Source organism: Fringilla coelebs (assembly GCF_963513975.1).
Source record: "Fringilla coelebs genome assembly, chromosome: 3".
Lineage (NCBI taxonomy): Eukaryota > Metazoa > Chordata > Aves > Passeriformes > Fringillidae > Fringilla > Fringilla coelebs.
In genome coordinates this window covers 78,584,354-78,602,284 of record NC_140030.1, presented here as the reverse complement: position 1 = coordinate 78,602,284, position 17,931 = coordinate 78,584,354, and the positions used below count along the sequence as shown (strand labels likewise).

The 17,931-nt window shown below is 41.0% G+C and overlaps 1 protein-coding gene across 1 annotated transcript in view; it reads left to right on the top strand.

Moving 5' to 3' along the window:
- Positions 1–14,774: 14,774 nt before the first annotated feature.
- TTC27 (tetratricopeptide repeat domain 27) overlaps positions 14,775–17,931 on the top strand; it is a gene marked incomplete at its 5' end in the record, with an annotated part of 113,225 nt that continues 110,068 nt past the window's right edge. Inside the window, 2 exons of the mRNA XM_084201922.1 lie at positions 14,775–14,862; positions 17,644–17,821. Coding sequence (XP_084058048.1) covers positions 14,775–14,862; positions 17,644–17,821 — 266 coding nt within the window. The remainder of the gene's footprint in view (positions 14,863–17,643; positions 17,822–17,931) is intronic.

Sequence of the window (17,931 nt, the reverse complement as noted above, 5' to 3'; positions counted from 1 at the left end):
CCACAGCATCTCCAAGTGCATCTTGTAACAACTCTTCCCACCTTAAACACTGAAAGGGTTCTTATCAGACCCCCCCAGTGCACTGACAGCCCTTAACAAGTCTGACCAGCCCCACCTGCAGCTTCCACACACATCTGTTCCTGTGAGCTCAAGAGCATTATTTAAACCCAGCCCAGGGTTAGTGGCCTTTGCCTAGGCTGAGCTGCTGTTGGTTTCTTCTTCCACCATAGCTGCTCTTGAATGGGACCCCTGGCTTAACTTGACCCTGGACCTGGTGAGTTTTTTACTGATCTTGGCTTGGCTGGGTTTTGTGGCTTGTGGGGCTGCCTTGCCCAGGTGCTGTGGGTAGTGGGCCCTGACTGTGGGGGACCCTGCCCTGTCCTCACCAGCCCTGAGGAGCAGCCAGAGCTTGCTGCTGCCTGCTAGCCCTGTAGCAAGGACTGCTAGCCCAGTCTTCAGTTGTGATGAAGAATTCTGGTCCTGTTTTAAAATGGGCTATTAAAAATTACTTCCTGGGCAGTGAGCAAAGCAGTTCGATTGCAGTGCTGAAATCAGACTTTCCCCGGAACTGAGAAGCTTCTTCTGCTGTGTTTGTACACTGAGTGGAACAGTAGGATCTAGCAGAGGCACAACCCTAGTATGAACAAACAACAACACAGCTCTGGAACGGCAAAAAGAAAGGACCTCGTTCATGTGAGCTTAAAAACTGCTATTGAAATGTTTTCTATTAAAAAATAAGTCTACAAATAGGAGAAACTGCAAGTGCTCTGTTATGTGAGCACTATGTAAGCAAAGCTCAGGCTGGTGGCACTGAACTGCATTGTCAACACCAGAAAAAAAAACTATCACTGTCTTCTTATATGAGCTGATTGCAGATGAATCATGTTTAAGATAAGTCATATTTGGTTTTATTTTGTCCTGCGGCTTCATCCAAGATATTCCTAGATTGAAGATTATTCTGCGCTGAACTTGCCAAATTTCTTAAATTTGCATCTACTGGCTGCCAGAAATCTATGTAAAACCAGTGTCCTGCACCACAAGGCAACATTTGTCAGAGCCATGTCTTTTGCCTCTTAACTAGTCATTTCAATAATAAGGATAAGGACTATTTGCAAAAGCAATAAGAGATTTCAAAGGCAGATATTCCATCTGAGAAATTTTCCAAGAGCAGATATCTGACTACAATAGTGCTGCAGCTGAAAAAAAACCCTGCAGATTGCTGCTGCATTGGCTTTAACATTGGCTTTGTTTAAATTTCCATTTTCTTTTACTCAGTCTTCTTGGAAAAGTCACAAATCACAGAAGATGTGAATTCCCTCATGCCTGGGGAAACTATGAAGATTCTGGAAGTACTGGGAGGTCATTATTTCCAAGAGCTAATCCTTTCTCTGTGTCTCAGACTATCCCTTCTACCTTGAATTAGATTGCTTGCTCACACACGTATTTGAATGTGTCTTGCTTTTACTTCTGGCATATAGGTAAACACATTAGGATGACAAAATGATCTAAAGATGTATATCTGGGTTTGGGGTTTTTTAAAAAAAGGAAAAACAAGTCACCTAACTCACATTTCAGTCATACTCTGCAAGCAATTTTTCTATGAGTCCTCGAGAGACTGGAGTTTTCTGCAGTGTGTCTTTTTCCATGGTTATTTTTGGCCATGGTTGCTAGCTTTTTTCTGTTGTGAGGACAAGGAGGAGAAGGGCCTGGCTGGCCCCAAGTTCTTGGTGGGCTCTTTCAGAAGTTCTCAAGGTCACCAAGAATCATTCTTACCATGAATTCTCCTGGGCTAAAATGCAAAGCCAGCTACAAACTGATGTAAGAGTTGTGCAAGTTTTGCAGCTGAAGAGTGGTAACATCTTATGCTTTCTAATTTGCTTTAGGGTTTTTTTTACAGAAAAGCAACAGCACAAAGTATTTTATATGTGACTTACACTATCACTGTAGCTCTGATATCTGAGAGAAAGTGTTGTAAATAAACGTTCCAAGGAAAACCCTTTAAACATGGTTATTTCTGATTGGCTTTAATCTGCTACAGTTGCTCTAAAAAATAAAATTCTAACCTCAGTCATCCAGAGGCTGAAGCCTTGCCCTCTCCATTAGCATTTTAAAAATTTTAACTTGTTATGTAGTGAGGAACAGGAATGCCTTTTTTAAAGAAGCTCTGTTCCAGGATTTCACAGCTGTTTCTGGGTCCAAAGGAAGCATTACATGTGAGAGGGAAGCAGCCAGTGCTGCTGCAGCTGGGAACTGCCGTGAAGGTACCCCTGTGGTAGCACTAAACTTTGATTTCATTGAAATACACAGAATTTAATGTCAACATCCAGCTGTCCTTTGCAAAGGCAGGTGTGGTGAGGGTGTTTCATGGGACTGTTTCATTTTTTCCCTTTTTTTTGATGATGCTACCAATCTTAAGTGTACACCCCTATTAAGTCCTGTTGCCAATCAATGGTATTTCAGTAAGAATATATATTGCACTCCAAGTGAAATTAAGAAGATGCCAAAAGAAAATCATTGCCAACTTTGCAATCCAAGGATTTTGGCAAATATGACTCAACAGAGAAAATGTCAAGCCTTTCTCTTTCATCTCTCCCTCTCACATTTTCACTTTAGCTAGTATTCTTTTAGAATTTTTTTGTTTCTCTGTTTGTTTGTTTCAGAGCTGTCCTAGTAACCTGTAGCAAAGCATTCCTCATATTAGAAAGTTTGGGGCATATTGACAGTGATTAAAACCACAATCACTAAGACAGAAGAACTTTACAAAGAAAATCACTGTACACCAGAATCATCTTTCTCTTCTTCTCTAGAAAACACTGGAATGAGTTATAGAAACAAATCCTGGTTTAGAACTGGAATTTGGAGATTTTAAGCTGCCCAGTTTTATTGATGAAAAGAAGATTTAAATGTAAGGTGGTTGTAAAATAAAGTCATTCCACTAACTGAAATACAGGCATTGTCACAGGCAGCAGAGCTTTGCAGAGATGTAACATGGGTGCTATGACACAGGAAAAAAGTGATAGGCCTGAGGGGAAAAAACCCTTTGTGATGTAAAGAGAATTTAAGAGTCAGAAAAACTTACTGGGAGGAGTAAACAGTTTCCAAACGTGCTGTAAGCAGTAATGTTAAGGATCATGGTGCCATAACTAAATCAGGAGTTTTGTGTACAGAAGGGTTCATGAGTGTGGCCTCCAACTGGTTTGTTTCTCAGCTGACTGCAGGATACAACTGAAGCTTTTTCTGCTCTCAGGGCCTTTAATGTTCCCCTCTCCCACACCCTTTACCCTCAAAAGGTTGAGATCTCTTTTACATAATAATACAAAAGTTTTCACGCAGGATCCAAACTGCGACTGTTATCTTTCTCTTCCCCTTATCCATCCAGCATTTTCAGAAACCTAGAAAAAACTTAATAATCTCAGAGGCAAGTTTTGTCTCTGTTAAGTTCAGCTGAATGATGCCAGTGCCTTCTGAGTGTCTTAACTGAAGGTGGTCACTGAGATAAGACTGCATAGACTGATTTTCCCTGGGAAATCAGGCTAATAAGGACACTACTAAAGGGGCTGGAGAACTTCTTTTTGCCCCCTTATGTGTTCTCTTTATTTTCAGTCACATGGAGGGCTAAGATGTTGGCATTATCTCATTATTAGGGTTGGTTAATATATTTTTCTGTCACCATCATCCAATAGAGTCTGAAGTCTAGTGCCCATTTATTTAGGCAGTGAACATTCTTAGTCCAAGCTGCTGGCAGGCCTTTTTCCTGGAGGCTAAATGGCATCTTTCCAAATTGGATGCTGGCAGAGATTTTGGCTGCGCTTAGACCCATGGGATTTACTTTTTTGTATTTCTAAGTCATTAAGCAACAATAAAATCTTTATGGTGTCTATGTATTGAATTTTATAACCACTGGTAGTATGATGATAAGATTAGCTTATAATGTCTTTTAAAGATTGCTATCACGTGCTGTAATACAGCAGCTTGTGTGCCAACAAACACTGGACTTGATAGCGTGACAACAGGTACTCTGTGATCTTCCTGCATCAGGACAGGGTGTGTAGTTTGAGTCCAGTCACTACCATAAATGCTATCAGACAACAGAGTACCTACTACAGAGGTTTTTAAGCTTGTTTTAGAAAGGCTGGAATAATGCAATAATATCTAAGACCAACTGAAATATCTCTGTCCATGCCAAGGTAACAAAGTTTTGATTTATAGCAACTGCGTATCAAATGCAAGAAATAATGCTAGGGAATACAGGTGACAAAGGATTGCATTGTCAGATCCAGAGTTCAAAAGTCTGCTACTGAAATAAGCTTCTCATCTGCCTCTCCCTAGGGCCACTTGTGCAAGTCTGATGCAGTTAAATATTCTGCATTTGGAATTTGTCTGAAGCTACTTAATTTTTTTAAAAAAATAAGTATTTGAATTAACTATTTTACATACCTAAATCAGATATGTACTACATAATAAAGATGAAGCTTTCCTGTACTTAGGCCTATGCACTTCAGTGCAGAGACAGAAGACAGAATTTGGAATCTCTGAATGCTCAGCCATTAAAGTAAACAGGGGACACATTCAAACCCGGTTCATTTGTCAACCTGACAGCAGATGGAAGATTTCTGCATGCAAAATATAGGAGCATCTGGCTATCAAGGATATTTAAGACCATACCTATTGATCTCTTTCATCTGCTTAAATTAATTCAAGATGTTAAGATGCCAAAAAATGGTGATTGAAGATCTCATGTGTATAAAGCTCAAATTCCAATAAGCAGTAAGGAGAAGATAATACAAATACTACAAAACAAAACCAGCAGCAAAGCCCCCAAATAAGTGATTACAAACCTGGAAACAGCAGAAACCTGACTGCCAGAAATGGAGGACAGTATTAACTGAGACAGACAAGCATGCACACAGAAAATGCATTTTGTTATTTTGTCAAGAAGGACTTTAAGGAAAAAAAATCATTGCAAAGAAAGGTAAGGAACTAGAAGAAAGGGAAAAACACAATTAAAACCAGAAAAAGAGGCAATATTGCTTATAAATATAGGCTGGTGTAACCTGTCTAACAAGGACTAATAGGCTCTGCAAAACTCAGGTTTCATATACTACATGCCTGAAGCAGTTCAGAAATTTAACAAGTAATTCATTTAAATAAGAAACGTTCAAGACCAGATTGGATGGGGCCCTGAGCAACCTTGTCTAGTGGAAGGTGACCCTGCCTGTGGTTATGGTGCTGCAACACAATGATCTTTAAGATCCCTTCCAACCCAAACCATTCTTAGAAACTGGAGGGCTGCACAACGTAACAAACATGTATTGCTATACTAACTAGGTGACTTAGGGATAAAAGCCTTATCTTACCTTTATTTATTTTTAAGAGAGTGGGACTAAAGCCCCCAACATTGCCTCCATTCTTCCAGAAAGAAGTGAACTATAGCAAGGGCAGTATCTTTTATCCTGTGCCTTTTTTGCCTTTTTGGTACTAGCAGGAATTTTGTGACTTGAAAATAAGATGTAAATAGAACTAGCTATTATTCTATGTCAGGAGCAGAAAGATGACATTACAGGAGAATCCATCCACACTAGAAGCCAGACTAAATTAAGTCCTGACCTGTAACATGCTGTGATGCTATCAGAATCTGTCTCCATGCCAGCCAGTCTCAATGTCAACTCTGCAAACTAAATTCAACTATTAAAAAGTATGCTTATCTACAGAAATGAGGGAAAGCAACACACAATGGCTGCTTACATTGCTACATTTATGGAAAAGTAACAAAGCATTATTTCAGTAGGTGCAACACCATTTAGACTGAATAATACATAACTATAAACAAACCACCAAGAAAGAGCAGCAGCAGTTTCCAATCAAAGCTGTAATTCTGCCTCTTCTTTTTAAGGTCATGCAGGTGCTGTTCCCACAATGAGACTTATTACTCATTTTAGGGCTCTGCCTGGGTGCAGAGTGGGAACTGAGGTAACAAGCCAAAGCAGCAGAGGAAGAAGATGAGGAAAGGTTCATTTTAGTTGTTGGGGTTTTTTTGAGAAGCCTTTGACTGAATGTTTTGAATCATTTTTTTGAAATCGTTAAAAACTCTTACAGCAGCACTGTAAATGGGACTCATAGTTTTAAATCTATTAATCAGGTCACAACCATCCATGACACATCCTGTCTCCCTTTTCCCCACTGCAACTTCAATGGAGCAGACCAGGAAAGATCTGCACTGACAAAAGTTAAGCCAGCATATTCTGTGCAACGAGTATTTCATTGTCATCAAATGTGAACGCAGCCATCTCATATCATGGGGATTTGTGGCTCAGAGAAAAACTTCAGAGGAGACAAAATCACAAGGAAAAACCTTCATCCAGAGATCATTTAGACAAAGCTTGCAGCATCAGAAAACCACAAAAGTCCAAGTGTGTGCTGAACATTGTGTCTTTTTTACAGCAACTTTTTACAAATGGGAAGACTATCATGAACTCCCCTAAAACTTCTCTCTTTTTTGACTTTTTTTTTTTTTAAACAGACTAGATCATAAAGAAAGTGTCAAAATCTGACAAGGAAAACAGAGAGAAACTGAGAATTACTGATTAACAGGTAAGGAATTTAAAAGAACCTTCTGGTTCCCTGACGCTTTAGCCATTGTTAGAAAAACACCAAAAGAAATAGACCTGCTCCTAAGGAACAAGAAATCAAAATTTATTTGTTTCTGAGCACAGATCCTGTGATGACACATTAGCTTAAAATTTCCTAAATGAATTTATCATCGATTTCAGCAATTAAAAAAAAACCAAAACATTAAAATGTAATGTGTAAATGAAAAAAATGTTTCATCATTTCAACAAAGCTCTTGGTGGAAGAAAGAATATATAAATAGGTTCTTCTTAGAACCTATTTTGTCACAATAAAGGAAAAATTAAACAGTTTTACAAAGTCTATCTGCATTGAAGGTTAAAATGGCATGTGAGCATCCAGCATAGGAATGATGAATCTGCAGCTCAACCTTAGAATTACTGCAAACTCCAGAGGAAAATTTGAATTAAAAAACCTAAGCTTCCATTTCCTGGGCAAGAAAAGTCAGGACATTGCTTCACTGAGTTAAAAAAGAAAAATAGGTCTGGACAAGAAGATCTAAGAGCACTATCAAGACACAGGTAGCAGCAGAGACCCAAAATATATTCCTTGGAAGTTCTAAGAAAGGATGTTTTTATTCAGGAGGGCACTCGATTATGCCTCTTCAGCCTGATCTCTCCTCAACTTGTGAGGGCTTATCAATTTTCAGAAGCAAATCCTGTAGGACTTTTGCCAGACATTAAGTCATATGCTCTTAGCCCAAGTGTGCTGACAAGAATTTGGCAGTAATATTAACGTTCACCTGAAAAGTCCTTGTGAAAAATGCAGCGAGCAACAATTCTAGTGACTTTGTGGAAGGACAGATCACCCTCTATGTCACTAAGGTTATAGAGGCTGATAAGCATGGGGAGGGGGTGGAAATCATCACAATTTCTGGAAGAAGGATATATTGAGTTCCTTTCTCTCTGTCCTTAGCATAAATTTGGAGATCTGCCCTGAAAACACAATGCCTCATCTACATTCAGAGAGATCAGAAGAATGTACAGTCGGGGAAGGATCTCCTCTATGTGTGCCACTCCTGGCTCACTTGGACTGATGTATGGTGGCAAAACTCATGGAATAAGTACCATTTCATCCCAGGCTGGATTGTTCTGAGCTGAGTGGAACTGAACACAAAGAATTTGTAGCACTAGCTGATCGTCTTATTTTAGAAAGGCTTTTATTTTGGTGGCTTTTAAAACAAGATTGTTTTAAAAGGATTAGCATCTTTATTCTAAAGGGTTTAGATGTTACATCTATAAAGGAAAGGCACAAGAGGCACAGACAAACAGCAGAAATCAGCATTCTGCTTGTGTTATGCTCTTGTGTGTTGGCATTGGAAGAAATTCAGTTATAGCAACATCCCTACAAACTGCAGGTAGGATTTTATATTCCTTTTCCATTTGGAGGAGTGAATACCTGCTTCTAATAGAGCAATAAATGACTTACTGCACCTGCAAAACAGGGCCTCTTTTCTTCTCCACTGTGGATGTCTGTTAAGACAGAAACTTAGTTGGGAGGAAACAAAAATGTGCCAACTGAAATTGCTACAAGGGAGAGGCAGCAGCTCTTTCCCAGCAGGGATGTTAGTACGCAATGAGAATGAGTCATCGTGATGCAGGTCTGTGATTCAGACAATTCAAAGCCACTCTGGGATGTCAGACCACCAACATATTTTTGCTGTGTGTGAATCCATACAAAGACAAAAAGCATTCTCCAGCTCTTGATAGACTCTTATGTCTCTAACAACTTTCTTGTAAGATTTTTTTAATTTTCTTTTCTAAATTTGTTACTGCAAATCCGGATTTAGATAACTTTGGTCCTTTGTAAAATATCTGTATTTGTTTCAGATCATTCTTTATCATGAAACCTAGAGGTACTATATAGTGAAAAAGAGCCTTAGGCAATTCAGACAAATATCCTAAAATCAGGAGTAGATAAGGACCAAAACCCAGAACCGTTTTGTTGTTAATAATTTTTTTTACTCATAAAGCCAAACAAGAAGAGCTCTTCCTCTGAGATACATTGTAAGTCCAAAGCAAGTGCTTTTTTTCAGGTGAACAGGTTGAGAACAGTATGAATGTTTCTCTTACCCTCCTATTCAAAGTATGTTCACAATGTCCCGCAGCTGATTTCGTGGCAGAACAAAATTAACCTGTAGATGTGGGCTACTAATCCCTTACTATTTCCTAATCTATTTTCACTAATAATTGCTATAGTCAGTCTTTGAACAGAATGGATGTGTAAATAGATCAGCAGAGCTCAGGCAAACAGTAGCTATAAAAAGTGCTTTCTCATCATAAGCTATTCCAGTCATAACCCTACCAGCATGTTCTTAAACCTACAACATCAGAAAGAGGAAAGAATTCCCCACAGCCACAAAAGTAAGGCATAATTCTGCTGCTGAGAACAGTTGGAAAACCTACAGGAAGTTATTTTCATCCTACTAGCCACAGGAAACCTGGAAGAGGACTGGAATATGACACCACTCACTGTACCATAGGATCTGAAAGATTGTACAGAAATTACCATTGAAAGTCAAAGCCTGATTTTATTGGTACTAAGAGTTTTGCTTGTAGAAAGTAAGATCGTGAATGACACAGATTTCCTAATGTTTGTGGAGTCTAACAATTAACAACTACAAGATGAATGAAAAATCACTTGAGTGCTGGTTTTACACAGAAAATTTGTTAGAAGAATCCTTTGGACATCTTCAAGGACTGTAAAAGAATGGATTGATTTCTTCCAACTCTCTGGAAGCCTTCTCAGAACACGTCAGAGTTTCTCCTTTGGGCAGTCAGGAGAAGTAAAGAGCTAAGCAGAAGCAGTAATGGAGGACAGGGAAATGAGTCATCCTAATCCACTGTAATGATCCCATCAATCCTTCACCGTGTCAAGTTATAAATATATAGTAAATATTGACAAGCGTGTTGAGGCAGGTTTTCAAAGAGAACATTTATCTTATTTTTGTTCTTGCCAGAACAGATAATCCTCAAAGAAGCTAGTAGTTTCAGAGGTTTAGGGAGAAATTCATTATAGGGAATATGAAAAATCATTTCAGTGCAGATTATTGGTTGCTGAAGGACATTGAGATCTACTGGTGTTTTAAGTCTGAATAGTCTCTCCATTTACTTCCCTTCCCTATAATCTAGTTATTTATTTTACTAGAACCTTTTTCTTTGCAACTTCTAACATTTGCAGTCAATTTTGCCTGCCCCAAACTTTGGAGAACCAATAGAATCCACAGTGATGTCCCATACTGTCCAAAAGAACATTTGAAATTACCATAAAACATCAACTTCTCATAAATATTGCAAAAGTGATTATCCAAATTAAATTCACTAGAACAAATGGATTTCTGTCTTTTCCAGACACTTTCAGAATTTGAGGCCTCCTGCCTTAACATTTGGTTCTCCTAAGTTCTATTCCTCTATGATTATAAATCTATCACACTGCAAAGTTATGCTGAATTTTTACTTACACAAATTCAAACTGAGATGGCAAAAAGTATTTCTCTGACATACTGGCCACCACACTCCCAATCACTAAATACTGCCTCATCCAAAATACACATTTCAAAGAGTAGAAAATACAAGAAGAAACATTTTTGTGCTTGTGTTTAAAAAGAGAGAGAAATTGCACCTAGTTTGCTTAGAAGTCCAAGCTAAGGGACATTTTCCAAATAGAAAACATCAAACTTGCTATTTGTGCTATTTGGCAAAGCTCTGAGCAATGGGTAGTTTTAGGATAATATTCTTCTCATCAAGCAGAATGTTCCTGTTGTGTTCCTGTCATTACAAATCAACACAGAGCATTTAAGCTAATGCCACTGTTATATCCTTCATGCTAGTTAGTTACAAGAATTGCACTGGAAGGTACATTGTAACATTTAAGTTTGGTGACTGTTCTGTAGATCTAAGACAATTCTGGAATCCAACTTGCATCAAATGCATTGTGTCTAATGCAACAATTCAGCTCATGTTTTTAAGAATCTAAGACAGAAAGACTAATAGAATGGCTTTTTATATTTTTATAAAAATAGTCACAGACCTGTATTTGGTATTTTCTGCTGGTTCACATGGAATATTGTATATTAACATGACATGCCATATTTCATCCACAGAACTCACTAAATCTTACATATAAACCAGGAATGGCCAATAGTCCTTTTTTCCTAAGTCATGCACCAAATCTTACTGAAGTTAAAAGTCACAGAGATGCCCCAAATTTTGGAGGCCCGACATAAAAAGCATCACTGCAAATGATTTCAGGCACAGTTGGTGCTGACAAAATCCAAGAGCTTCACTCTTCCCTGGTGACAGACAATATATTAAGGATCCAGCTGGGACCTCCAGATCAGGAACTCAACATCCCCCCGTTGTTTGCTGCCTGTCACAGTCTGTGTTTCTGATGAACCCACCAGTCTGGTGCCAGCACAGCCCCACAGGGATGACCCTGCAACCACCATGACCTGGTTGTGACACAAATGTATCTCAGAGCCAGAACTATTCACTCTTTTTATTCAATATGAGGTAATCTCAAAAACATGTTTCTGCTTACAGGTAACCATGCCCATTCTATGTTCAAAACTATAATCATGTTTTTGGGTGCACCAAAGAGATAAAAATTATCATGTAGTTTTAATAAAATATTCTACCTGTTTCACCTAAAATTTCTGTGTGATGCAGGGTGACTGGAACCAATTTTGTTTGGCTTTCTTTCTTCAGACTACCAGTGAGAATCCAATTAATGAGAGCCATTTAATACATTTTAAATCTCACTTTAACTTCTCTCCTTTCGAAGCTAGCAAAGAGAGAAAATGTTGCTGTATAAAAAAAAAATAGACATCATAAAATAATGCTTCTGTCTGAGCTCATATAAGAAGGCATTAAATACTTTGTAAATGTCTACTTGGGCAGATATGACATGCTTATTTAATTAAAGAGTAATTTTTGAATTCTTTTGTTGAACAGTAAATTGAATTATTTCCACATAAGCTTTGGTTTCTTCATCTGAAAACTCACAGATGTTATGTAGCTGAGGCAGAGCAAATTTCTGCTAACAAGGTAATGACTACTTTTTAAAAGTTCAGATGAGATACGTTCTGATGTGACAAAAAAGGAGAAGAAAAAAAACAGAGCAACATTTGCAAAATGGTCAGCAAATACTTATTCATGGACATCAGGAATGACAATAGATTTTCTACTAAACGGCTAAATTTTAGAAAAACCAACTTATTATGAGTGGGAAGACTGTACCTCAAATATTATAGCTGTATTTTACAGACAGAGTAAGTATTTACTGGAGACCTACTTCCTCTTTTTCTACTCATTTACTCATCCTGGATATCATACAAAGAGAGATACAGTAATATTAATATATCGTATTTTCCAAATGATTAATGAAGATTAATGTCAGCTTCTAGAAGAGTTGCCACAATACCAGAGAAGAGCTGTCCAGGGTTTTTTGGCACTGGCCATGTTCTTCATTTTACATTTGCAAAGGGTGGTCTGAATCACTCTTTCTTTTCCTGTGGTGCAGTGGCCTACACTAACTGTTACTGCTTTATAAAGTTGTGAGGAAGAGAAGAATTCCCCAGCCTCTATTATTTTAGCACATTTGAAATATACCTTTTTTTACCTGCACTTCACTGACTGCCCAGCGATTTTGTTCTTTGGGGTTTGGTGAAAGAAGAGCATAAGTTGGCCAAGTGGTCAGAGAGACCCGAGGGATGCGGAGCTGCTTGGGGAGTGCAGTGAAGCAACCACAACGCACGCCAGGCATCACGTCGTGCCTGTGCCCGAGATGCTTGCTAGGAGGGCCTGACAGCTGTGTAATCACTGCTGTTCTTTTGCCCTTGTCTCCTGGAGACTGCAGGTCTGTTCTTCACCTGTAAACTGGAAAAGCAGTGAATATGCTGGGAGCCTTCTGAGGGACCAACCCTCCTGACAGCGAGGGCCTGTGCATTAACTCAGCAAAATCCAAGAATAGAGTTTGCACATGGTAGCTGACGTCTACCGGGGGCCCCCAAGCTTCCAACGAGCTTGAAGTTTCTGGTACTGTAACTAAGGTGATGTAACCTTAAATATGATGAATCACAGAAACCAAGTGGTTAGTGGGATATAACTTGGCAGAACCGACAGAGCCAAAGCAAGAAAAACTGATAGAATTCCCCAATACGAGCCTTGCATCTCCCCTCTTCTCACCAGGTGCCTCAAATGTGCTCCTTAGAATTGCAAAAGTCTGGTCACACAGTCCTGCAAATTTTCATCTTGGTATACCAATGAGCCAGTTTTTCCTTGACAATTCCTCCCCTTTCCCCACTCCTCAAACAGCAAATCTACTCCTGCTCTAAAATGGCACCCAACACAACTGCTTCTTTCCCTAGCAGTACAAGAGACCTGGCACAGAGAATTCAGGATCAGTTTAAAAATCATGTAACAGCAGCTTTTACAAACAGCAGCTCACTGTTAAAAATGTCATAATAATAAATCTATGCTAAATAATAATTGCTTGAAGCTTACAAAATCTTTTTTTACAGTAAGCAGTTTTTTTTTTTTGGTAGTCCACAAGGAGATCATCTGTTTCAAAAGGCTTTAGGAAAAAAAACCCTGCAGCTGAAGATAAATACTGCACCAATACAGCAGCACAGGCATCTTGTAAGGTGATGTTAAATGTGCTAGTTCAGATACCACAGTAGCACATTGCATATGGATAATTTTCTCACACTCTCAGAAAAAAGTTAAAGATGAAAGTTATTCTCTGAAAACTGTTGTGTCAGAAATTTTGATTATCTACTTCCTGCTTAGAAACAATAAGCAGCACCATGCCGTGACAGGCAGCAAATCTTGAATCTGCACTCCACAACCCTGCAAAGACTTTCTTCCCCTTGAGCCATCAGGCAGAACCTATCCTTAGATGCAAAGAAAGCGTATTGATTGTCCTTTGAGAAATAAACACATATTCTTCAAATAGTTTAGGGAAGCAAACTTAGATTTCAGTAAGTCTGAGGCAACTGACAAACATCCCAAACCATCTTTTATATCAGCAGTAACAAACAGCCCAGTGCCAGGGAGGAATGCACTAATTCCTGCCGGGGTACTCCTGCCCACATCCCTGCTGCAGCTTCCAGATGTTCCCAGATGCTGTCAGAACTGAACTGCATGGGTGAAACCTCACACACTGGGGGAACTGGCAGTGGTGAGGAAGACAGCAAAATATTCCTTCTTTTTACTAAAGAATTATACTTAGCAACTATTTATTCACAGAAAATGTTACTTTAGTGGTTTTCCCTCAAAATAAAAAGCACAAAATCTCACAATAGGAATTTTAATATTATTGAATTTTAATATTATTAAGCTTGTTTGGACGGGGCTGAAATTAACACGAGCATAGACCAAAGCACGATCCTGACCTGCCTGCCCTGAATGCCGGGCACTTCAGCCTGCACCTGCCCGGGATCTCAGGGGATTCTCCACCGAGGATGCATAGATCTCTGAAGGGAGGGTGTCAAGAGAAGGAGCCAGGCTCTGCTCAGCGGGGTCAAGCAATGGGACAGGAGGCAGAGGGCAGAAACAGAGGTAACTCCAGCTGAATGCGAGGAAGAACTTCTTTACCGTGTGACTGAGCACTGGAACAGATTGGCCAGAGAAGCTGTGGAGTCTCCCCCACTGGAGATACTCCAGAACCGTCTGGATGCAATCCTGTGCCACGTGCTCTGGGATCCCCTGCTTGAGCAGGGAGGTGGGACCAGCTGACCCACCGTGTTCCCTTCTAACCTGACCCCTTCGGCGATTCTCCACAGGGAATCGCCCAGGCAGTCTCCATATGGATACGTGCGCGTGCCTGCGCCCATCCCCGTTCCCTGACAAGCCGCTGCCTGGCGGTCAGTGCCGGCGGCCGTAGGGCCTCCCCGGCCGTGCCGCCTCCCCGGCCGTGCCGCCGCCCGCGCTCCCCTCACGCCGCCGCCACCGGCGGCTCACGGCGGGGCGGGGCTAGCGCGCGCTCCCGGCGTGCCCCGCGCCGCTGTCATGGCGGCTCCCTGTGGCCGCTGCCCGCACATGGGCTGAGGGCTCGTGTGGGCAGCGCGCGCGGTTCTGTGGGTGCCGGGGGTCGCGGCCGCGAGCGTGGCGGTGGCGGGGAGCGGGGCGGGCCCGGGCGGCGGGACCATGCTGGCCCTGGAGCGCGCCCTGCTGAGGGGCTTCCTCAGCGCCGCGGAGTCCCTGGAGTGGAAGCAGGGCGAAGTCGCGGCCGCAGGTGAGGGGCGGTCCCGGCCCGGCACGGGGAAGATTCCCGCTCCTTGTGCGTGTCCGCAGCCAGCGGACCGAGCCGGGGCTGCGGCTGTCGGGTCTTTTCCGCCGCGGGCGTTTTCACCTGCGGCGCCCTGTCAGATCCTCGCCGAGCTCCCGGGGGCTCCTGCCCGCGCTGTAGGGTGGGCAGGCCGTGGGCTTGTCAGGCTGGAGGAGCGGGAGCGGCGCTGCGGGCTGGGCTGAGGGGGCAGGACCGGCCGGGCCGCCGCAGGGTTCCTTGGCCGCTCTCGGTGCGAGGTCGGGGCCGCGGCCGCCGCGGTGCGCTCCGGCAGACGCCCCGGCACCCGCCTGATGCCGGCACTCGGGAGGCTTGTAAACAAACACGGGGCTCCCTCCGGCCGCCTCCCGAGGGAAAGGCTGCCTGCCTGTTGGAACTTGGCAGTGAGGTGGAACACGCTCTTGGAGCGTGGGGAGGAAGAGTCTGGCACGAGCTGCCTTTTCTATATTTATTAGTTATTCGGTCACAGTTGCTTGAGGAATCAATGGAAAATAGTCTGTTGAGGGGTCTTGGTTAGACGCAGCTTTCCTGCCGGGGAGCGCAGCAGCTCTTAAAATGTTACCTTTGTCATGTAAAGGTGCTTCCATGTTTCAGGCAGACTAACGTACTCAAGTCATGTGCCATGTTGTAGCATATTGAAAATCCCATTTATCCTTACCTAAGCGCTAAGTGATTTTTGGAAAAGAGCCATACAGAGCTAATCAGGTCTTATTTCCTTATGTGACTTTTCATTTGACTTTAATCGTTGTACTGTCCAAGAATGGTAGCTGATGTGACTGACATCTGTCTTTTCAACAAGGGTTATGCATGCTGTTTGTGCTGTGGAGTTTTTCTGATTACTTTTTTTTTGTCGACTTCTTTGTTAGCTTAGGTTTGTTTTGAGGAGCTTTAAGCAGTGTGCTGCTATAAGATGTGAGGAAAACTTGTTGAAGAAAGGCATCTTGCAGTAGAGACAGAAAATGGTGGGATTTGTGATGATTCTTAGTCATCATTTACTTGGACCCTTCCTATTGATGATCCTGAAAATGAATTTAAAAGCTGTGACCTTGAATTTGTATAGTGTCCTATAAGCAGGTTTTACGTGCTACAGTTACATTACTGGAAACAGAAGAACCTCAATATTCCTCATTCATCAACACGTGTCCTCACAGCCCATAGTCATTCTATCAACAAAAGCATTGCCTGTCTGGGCCATATAATATATAATATAATATATAATCCAATATAAAAAAGTTGTCATTTGGTGAGAGAAAGTCTCTCCAAAGTACAGATTGGAGAAAAGTTTCTTGTTAGTTCCATTCTTTGTGAGGGCATGATGTCAGCAGCATTGCAGAACCACTGCTATTCTTCTGTATATTTCCTTCCAGGTACAGCTTAAAGTGTTTTTTAAATAATACACAGCACACATTATCTTTTATATCATTCAGTAGCTCATTGTGGAGAACTGAAGTAAACTTCAGTCAGCAGTGTGGTGCAGGGACTATAGAATGAATGAGTCTCTGTCACCCATTCCTACAGAGTCATCCATTGCTGTTATTGAAAGTGGTTCTGCCCTCTGTGTTCCTGTATTTGTAAAATTTAAAGTTCTTGTTTAGCTGGATGAGCTTAGGGTTGGTATTCATATCAGTTCTTTGCACAGCTGCTGCTTGTGTGGATCCACAGCTGTGCCAGTGTTAAACTGATTTACCTTGGCTGCTGATCTTAGTGCAGCTACTGAGTGCAGGGAGCTGCAATCCCCAGCTGGAATCACAGATTGATAGTGAGGCACTTATCCTGTGCAGACCTCTGCATTTCCTCGGCTGAACCATCACCAACACCTGCATCATCTGGTCAGAAACCAGTTAGTGCATCTGCATGAGCTGTAGCCACAGCTGCAGGGTAGGCAGATAATGGTTTTGCTCAAGAATAGCAGGTTTTAACATGGCCAGGTTGTTCCAACAACTGCTGTACTGATTACACTGTAGCATATCTGAACATACCTTCTATGAATAAAGCTGTAGCCTGGGTCAAGAACTTGATGTGTCTGAAGCTTCTTAGAAATATATAGCATTTCTTGACTTCCCTTTGTCTTGAAATCTTAAGAGACAGTCATGGGTCTAAATCCACCTCAGTAGTTACCCCTAAGGATCTGCTCCATGTGCAGGCTTTTCATTGAGGTAGTATAGTTACCATAGGAGATAATTCTTGTAAAGATAAAATCTCATTGCCCATTTCTTGTCGGTATTCTAAACTTGTAAATGAAGGACCGAGCAGTTTCTGCAGTTTTACATAAGGCTTTATTCACTGAACTCTGCAAATATTGAATCATTTTTATTTGTTGCATTTCCCCTAACTAGATTCTCTGGTCTGTGAAATTACTGTCTTATCTATAGCAGTTTACTGTTAATTTAAAATATTCTGAGGGAAGAACATCCTGCTGTTATAATTGAAGTATTTTAAAAGGCCATCCATTTATTTTTCCTGAAATTTCAGTGCAAATTTTTGTGTATACATTCATCTGGTTGTTTCACTGTAACTTTAATACAAATTATTTTGAATGAAATGACACCTCCTAATGCTGCTCTTGAGTTTCAGTGCAACTGCACTTTCCCTGAAATGTAAATGAAGATACATTCTTTAGAAGGGGAGTGGTAGATATTTTCATTTGAATATATTTAAAAGGTCTGGAAAGACAAAATTGTTTGAAAGTTTACACTGATTTCTATGTTTTTTTTTTTTTTTTTCTTTCAGAAAGTGGATCATTATTGCAATTGATGTTTGATGGGAAATATGAGGCAGTATTTTCAAATTCAGCCGTTCAGAATGTTTTCAGTGCGTCTTCTGTGACAGAGGAGAACATTGACACTTACTTGGAGAAGCAGATTCTAGCATACCTGGATTGCTCTGCAGAGGTTGATAACGCGGAAAGGTGGAAATTAGTATTTATTATATACAAGTTTAATAGAGGCTATGTTTGATTTTTACAAAAGGCATTTAAAAATGTAGAATTTGTATAGGGCCTTCAAAATCCTTGTACTG